General features: G+C 51.3%; 1 protein-coding gene across 1 annotated transcript in view; it reads left to right on the top strand.

Annotated features, from left to right (window-relative positions):
• HYDIN (HYDIN, axonemal central pair apparatus protein) overlaps positions 1-6610 on the top strand; it is a 140540-nt gene extending 133930 nt beyond the window's left edge. The window contains 10 exon segments of the mRNA XM_026856977.1: positions 3196-3340; positions 4672-4705; positions 4708-4743; positions 4746-4906; positions 5487-5621; positions 5623-5711; positions 6174-6321; positions 6323-6360; positions 6362-6480; positions 6483-6610. Of these exon segments, the coding sequence (XP_026712778.1) occupies positions 3196-3340; positions 4672-4705; positions 4708-4743; positions 4746-4906; positions 5487-5621; positions 5623-5711; positions 6174-6321; positions 6323-6360; positions 6362-6480; positions 6483-6610 (1033 nt within the window).
• The last annotated feature ends 214 nt before the right edge of the window (positions 6611-6824 follow it).

Genomic DNA, 6824 nt, shown 5'->3' with positions numbered 1-6824 from the left:
AAAATTTAAAAGGCTTACCGTCCAAGCCATACAGGTTTCTTTTGTCTTGGTGGCAATTAGGATGTCGTCTACATACTGCAGCAGCCTTCCCTCTTCGGGTGGGGTTGGGGTTTCAAGGTCTCTTGCTAGCTGGTTACCGAATATAGTGGGACTGTTTTTAAATCCTTGTGGCAGCACTGTCCAGGTTAACTGGGTCTTCCGCCCACTCCTAGGATTTTCCCATCCAAATGCAAATATTTTCTGACTGGCTTCGAGGAGAGAGAGGCAAAAGAAAGCATCCTTGAGGTCTACAACAGTAAACCAGATTAGCTCAGGAGTTAATTTTGTTTACAAAGTGTATGGGTTTGCCACCACTGGGTGGAGATCTATTTATTAATCCTATTTGTAAAATTTTTTCTATAACTGGCTGGATCCCTTCCCGATCTTCCTTTTAAAGGGTATTGCTTAATTCTTACCAGTTGTTGTCCTTCCTTAAGTTTTACCCCTACGGGTGAGGTACTCTGCCCTTCCAGGCATGTCAGTGGCCCACACTCCGGGATACACTTGATTGATAATTTCCTCACTGATTTCTCCTCCTGTGGGGATACTAGTTAGGGACAAGCTCATGATTTGTATAAGTTCTTGGTTATTTACCTCCAGAGTAATCTCTCCATTGTTAAAGGTAATAGTTGCTCCTAATTGTTCTAGTGTCTTCCTAGGAGTGCTTTTGTGGAGTAAAGCATATACAGAAATTTGTGTATGCCTAACTGCTTTCCCAGTTTATATTTCAAAGGTTTGTAAAAATAGTAGCTAGTAGCTCCCTTATAATCCTTTCCAGGGCAAGCACTAAAGGATCTTATGGTGGAACTAGTGCACAGTCCCTCTGCCACCCCGGGTGATTTCGGAGGGTAAAGAACATGTCTGCATAAGACACCTCATCCTACTTCCCTTCCCTCTGTAAAAATAACAATTGCAAAAGCATGTTATAGTCTAAGGTCCCATTTAGTGGCCATTTAGCTGCTTCTTCTAGTTTGTAAAGTGGCCACCACTGGTTACAATATTTAATCAGGATTTTCTTTCTTTCCGTACTTCCCCTCCCGGCTATATCTTTCCAGTGCATGGGTATGCAATCCAATGGGCTTTTCTTTTACAGTTTTTCCCTGCTTATTTCCCATTATTATTCCTTCTTCCCAAAATCCTTTCTCTCCACTTATAGTAGTTTCTACACTGTCTTTCAACCTTCTCCCACTCTTCCTCCTTCACTTCCAAAAGTTCCGGTATCTTATGACTTCTTCCACACAATATTTATCGACTCCCGACTTTCGACCAAGAGGTCTAACGACACCGCTTCTTCTCACAGCACTCTGCACACCTCAACCTCCTCTTATCAGACTCATAATACCACTTACACCGACAATCTACGCACTCTGCTAATACCCAAGCTTGATGAAAATTACGAAAGGTAGGAACATAGGAGCACAGAGAAAGCAGGAGATTCTCCCACGAACCCAATCTGGTGCTACGAGTTGCCGAGAAGGAGCTGTGTACAATCCTTCTAGCAGGTATAAATCATTTCCCCGTGCCGACCATTCACTCCTTCTACACAAATAATCCAACCAAATCTAACCCAAACCGACAGAGAAGGGGTTCACTTTCCCATTCCCGGCTCATACAATGTTTTCACAAGACAGACAAGGACAGTGTATTATTTAAACAGACATAAACTTCTCATTTGTTTTGCAGAGGCTGCCTCTCACTCACACAGCAGCGGCGGTGTCTCACTCACACCCTGCCCCTGCAGGCACGCAGGCACACAGACACACAGACACCCAGACACACAGCAGCGGCTGCTCTCACTCACGGCACGCAGGCAAACAGACACTTAAAGGGCCCATCACACTTTTCACTCATACCACAAAATATACCGAGTTTAAACAATCACCAAATCCGTTTGTAACATATATCATAAACCATTAACAATTAGCAGTCAGTTCAAAGCCAGTATATCCACCATTAGTGCACTATACACTGACCTGAAGCAAGATCCTGCAGGTGACGGGAATTACCAGTACCCTGCCCAAAATGCAAACTGCCTCTTATATACCAGTCATCGGTAGTTTGCCCCAAAAGGTCTTACTTACCCGCGGATTCCCAAAGCCAAAACCAAATGGGTATACCCCCCCTCGGGACTGAGCCGTGCGCCAGACGTCTCTGTGCGTCTTACCAGCAGCCCGTTACCCTTGTAAACATACCTCTGTCCGCGAACCAGATGGTCCTTGTCTGCTCCCGCAGTGGACAGCTGGGAGCGGAGTTCCTCCAAGAAGAGCTCGGGGTGCACCTAGGACGTCCACCCTCCAGCAGTGTCCCGGCAGCCGAGCAGAGATAGGTCCCATCTGGAGTGCCAAGATGTTTTGCGGAGAAATCACTCTATAACTTTTGGAGTTATAAGGTAGGTATGTTTATTCAGCGCTGGGCGCATGGGGGATCGCTCCACCACAAGCATGCGCATCGTTTGCAGCTCCCGTCCGGCTTATATGTTACAAAGTAGTGCATATTCATAGAACGCCCATACATATACATAGTCTACCCCCGCCTCCCCTCGCTTCTCATGGTAATCAGGTCCCCTCCTCTTGTGCCTGTGCGATGAGCTCTGCAAGCTCCGGGCTGGGGTCGCAATCTCCTGGGGAGGGGTCGTAAAGATGAAGTACCTCTTCTTCCTCGCTGATGAACTTTTCATCCTGTTGCTCTGCGCAGCCTCAGTTGTTCTCTGGCTTTCTTCCAGGCCAGTGTTTTGGGGTTGTCTGTTCTTCAAAGACATGGGGGGACTTCTCTTTGGGCTAGGAGATAATCGCCTAGCAACGTTATCAGTACTTGGTATGTCTTTTTTGAACAGTCCCATACGCCTCCCCTTGTTTTTGCGCAGGCCTTGCACCATCAATCTAAGATTGTTTAGACTCCCCGTCTCACCCACTGCCTGGAAGATCCTTCCTGAAAGCTTTTCACTCTCCTTGGCCATTTCTGGCCTTAGGAGTCTGGGATCACGCAAGCCACATTCTGCCCACACAGACCCATCCCTGAGGGGTTTCCTCCCAGGTGGATGAGAGCTGGCTCCCTCCGGGGCATTGAGGAGGAGAGGGGCTGGTTTGTACCCTGCCATGGTGGGTGTCCTGTGGGAGTCCTTCCTGTTGGCCTTCCCTGCATCCTTCTCACCCACAGGTTCCTCATGGTGGTGGACATGCTCAAACCAGAAAACCTGGAAAGCAGTTCTGTGCTGCAGGGACTGGAACACCTTGATGTGCCAGGCTCTGCCAAGAAGGACTGCACCTTCCTCTCCTACAAGGAAGGAGTCTTTAACGCAATGGTAAGTGCAGACACGGGGCTGTGGGGCCTTCCAAGGAGCTGCTGGCTGTCTGAGAAGATACATGCCTGTTTCCACACCTCCCTGTGCCTGCTGGTGGGACTGTAGGTGTCCTAGGTGGGTACTGAACAGCAGGCATCTCTCCACACCCCCCCGCCACATGTCAGTCTCTGCGAGGGTCTCACTGGGGGCTGCTGAGCACAGGTGGGCCAGGACACTGGTGAGCTGGAAGCAGTGGGCAGTCGGGAGAGTATCAAGTAGAAATACCACATATACTTTCCCCAGGCTTGCACTCTTCCTCGGTGGCTGCTTGAGGCGACTCCTGGAAGTAGGGTGCTGAGATCGGGGTGCTCTTAGTGCTGATTTCAGCACAGCTGGTTGTTTTGCTGATTAAGGATACCAATTAAACTCAGACACCAGAGTGAAAAGAGCAGGCATATTTTACTGGGGATAACTAAATAATGTAACAGAAAACATACAGTAAGAAAAGACAGAATAGTGCACTTAAAGTAAACAAATAGGAAAATACAGGGTAATGCATCACATCATTACCACCAGAGAGAGAGGGAACAGTGATTAAGAAAGATCCATCCCCACTTGCACCCGTTCCCATCACCCAGACCTGCAGGCACTGGGCAGCCCTGGTTACAGCAAGGGTTTGGAGAGCCTGTCCCGGCGAGTGGGAAATCCTGCACGGTGCTTCCACATAGCTGAGGCATCCAAAGTCTCTGCAAGTGTGTCCAGCCTTATATACCAAACATCAGCAAGCCAGAATTTTGTTTTAAGTGGAAATATCTGGTTTCAATCTCACATTAGATTCCCCCAGAGCCTGGCTGGGGTGCAAAGGAGAAGCTAAGGGAGTTTCCCTGCTCATCTAATTTATGTGTGTTCTTTTTAGAACAAGGCCACACATCTGGTCTCAAGCCCGGACAGCTGGCTCCATAGCCTTGTTAACTTACCCCTACACAAAGAAGAAAGATACATTCAGGATAGACACATTTTCATTACATTCATCACCAGTAATGAGTATATGATAGCTAAGCTACATCTTTCATTAATGAGCATACATATTTTGCCAATGACTACATACTAAGCAGCTTCAGCTCGGGGCCTGTTGTTCAGGCTTCAATACTTTCAACACTTTAGCACTTTTTACATCAGAATAGGTGGGTTTTTATAACCTAGTATAATACCTACTAGCACAATGGTTATCAGTTACAAAATATACAGGATTCATCTATAGGTCAACTCTGGCTTGGGCCTGTTGTCCAAGACTTAGCACTTCACTGGTATATTTTTACGTGCAGAATGAGCTCCTTTTTTCTCTGATTCAGGTGACCTTCCTCAACAAGGTTACCAGTGAGTACTTATCTACATGGTGGCTCCCTAGGCCGCCACTTCAGGACCCTCAGCATGGTTGAAGTGGCCGCTGCTCTTCGGCAGAGAGCGTCTGCCACCGTCAGGGTGGACGACCCTCCGCCCGTCCCGCTGATGTTTGCCATAGGTTGCAAAGTGCCCCACATCAGTGATCCCCCACAGTTCACTGTTCCTGCGCAGTCAGAGGGAGGAGCAAAACTCATGCAGCGTGCTCTCCTCTCCTGCAGCCTTTCTGGGAGTGGGTAGTCCTGAGGGGTGATGCCCTGCATGAACCATCTGGGGCTTCTTCCCAGGGGTGACAGCTCCCACCCACTAATAATATGGAGGGGAAGCAGCATAGAGAATATTCCTAGTGGAGGTCTGCCATGCCACGCCTTGTGAGATGCTCCCACCAGGCCTCATGGGGCGGGTCCTTGCGCCTCAGGCTCTGTATTTAGGGTGGGTATTTTCAGTTTAGAGTGGCTGCAGGGCATGCCTCATCCCCCTGGCATGGTGTCTTCAGCCTGGATCCATAGGTGTTTTGTGCCCTGGGGGAATAGAGGGGCATTTAGGGTGGGAAGCTTCTGGTATAGTTCTGGAGGGCTCCCAGCTATTGGGAAAAGTCCCCCAAGTGCAGCAAGGCCCTGCCCCAGAGAGAGGGAGCTGGAGTGAGGGAGGGTGCTGGGCTGCCTTCCAGCATTGCTGGAGCACAACAGGGAACAATTACCCTCATTGCAGGTCTGCCTTCCCCATCTCTGCCTGACCCAGTGGCTTTTCCTTTTGTTCCTCCCAGGTTGATCTTGAGTACCAGTCCCTGAAAGTGGGTGAGAGTACCGGGTGCCTGGTACTCTGGAGCAGCGACTTGGGCTCTTTCTCCTACAATCTGCATCTGAATGCCACAGTGAGTGGGCTGGAGAAGCCCCAACTCCTTCTGCACCACACTGGGCTCTAGTCAGACCATCACCACCAAAATAATGTTATCATTTAACGCCCAGCAGAAGCCGACTACCTCCTCCAGGTGACCCTGCCTGCCCTGGGCTCTTGCTGGGAGGCAGCTCATCTGGCCAGCATCAGCCCACTCTGAGAAGGGACCCTGCCCCTCTAGCTTGGCCTGGCAGAGCTGGGGTGGCCATGTGAGCCTGTAGGTCTGCCCACCAGTGCTGGGCTTGTCCCCAGCTGGCCTGTCTTCACTTGCAGATGTTCCCTGCTCTTGCAGGTCCCATGGTGCCTGGACTTATGTGGTCAGAGCTGGGGTTTAAGGTCTCCTAGAGCTTGGGTGCAGAGTTGTCCCTGCTGGTCACATTTGGACAGTCCTGATGGCCATTCCTCACAGTCATGGGGTGGTGGGGTCAGGTGCGGTGACAGGCAAGGGAGAGGGACCCTGGCCAACATGACGGTGGGGACCCTCAGTTTCTTCCCGAGGTGCTGGCTCTGCTTTTGTGACCTGCACACACCATGGTATCTTCTCTCCCCTGTGCAGACCCAACTGTGCTGACTTCCTGACAAAGAAAACCATCGGCATAGCTTCCTCCAGCCCGGGAGGCTCGGAGGTGAGCATGGAGGTGCCCTTCATGCCCTGCCAGACGGACGAAGCCAGGGCCACACTGCAGATCTCCTCCCTGCTTGGTGGGGGAATACAGCATCCCCCTCTTCAGCCTTACCCTCCCAGAGCCCATTTCCCATCCAGACTGGTGGCACCGCCTCCACCTCCTTCAAGAACATCTTCCTGCAGCCCATGGCCTTCCAGAACCAGGTGGAGCACTCAGCCTTCACCCTCAGGGCCCCCCAACCACCTCCCTCTCTGTCTCCTCGGAGGGTGGCGCAGCCCCCATCACCAGCAAGACGGGGGTCTCCTGCCCTAGAGCGGGGGGTGTCTCCTGGGTCTACAACCAGCGGGGCGTCCCGGCTCACCAGTGACCGGCGTGCCCCTGGGAGCCCCTCGGGGTGCCCGGGTGCAGCAGCCTCTCACCGTGGGTGTCGGGGCGTTACCTGAGGGCACAGTCACCGCTGCGGCGGCCGCTTTGGCCCAAACCCCTTCGCTTTGCACTGAGCCCCCGGGTGTGTAATAGACGAGCTCGTTTTGGCCGAAGCCCGGCGGGGCCGGTGGCGCCAGCGCTGAGGCGGGAGCAGG

Source organism: Athene cunicularia (genome assembly GCF_003259725.1).
Source record: "Athene cunicularia isolate RWA chromosome 11 unlocalized genomic scaffold, athCun1 chr11_part1, whole genome shotgun sequence".
NCBI lineage: Eukaryota > Metazoa > Chordata > Aves > Strigiformes > Strigidae > Athene > Athene cunicularia.
Note: the sequence above shows the minus strand (reverse complement) of the source record. Positions and strands in the feature narration are given on the sequence as shown.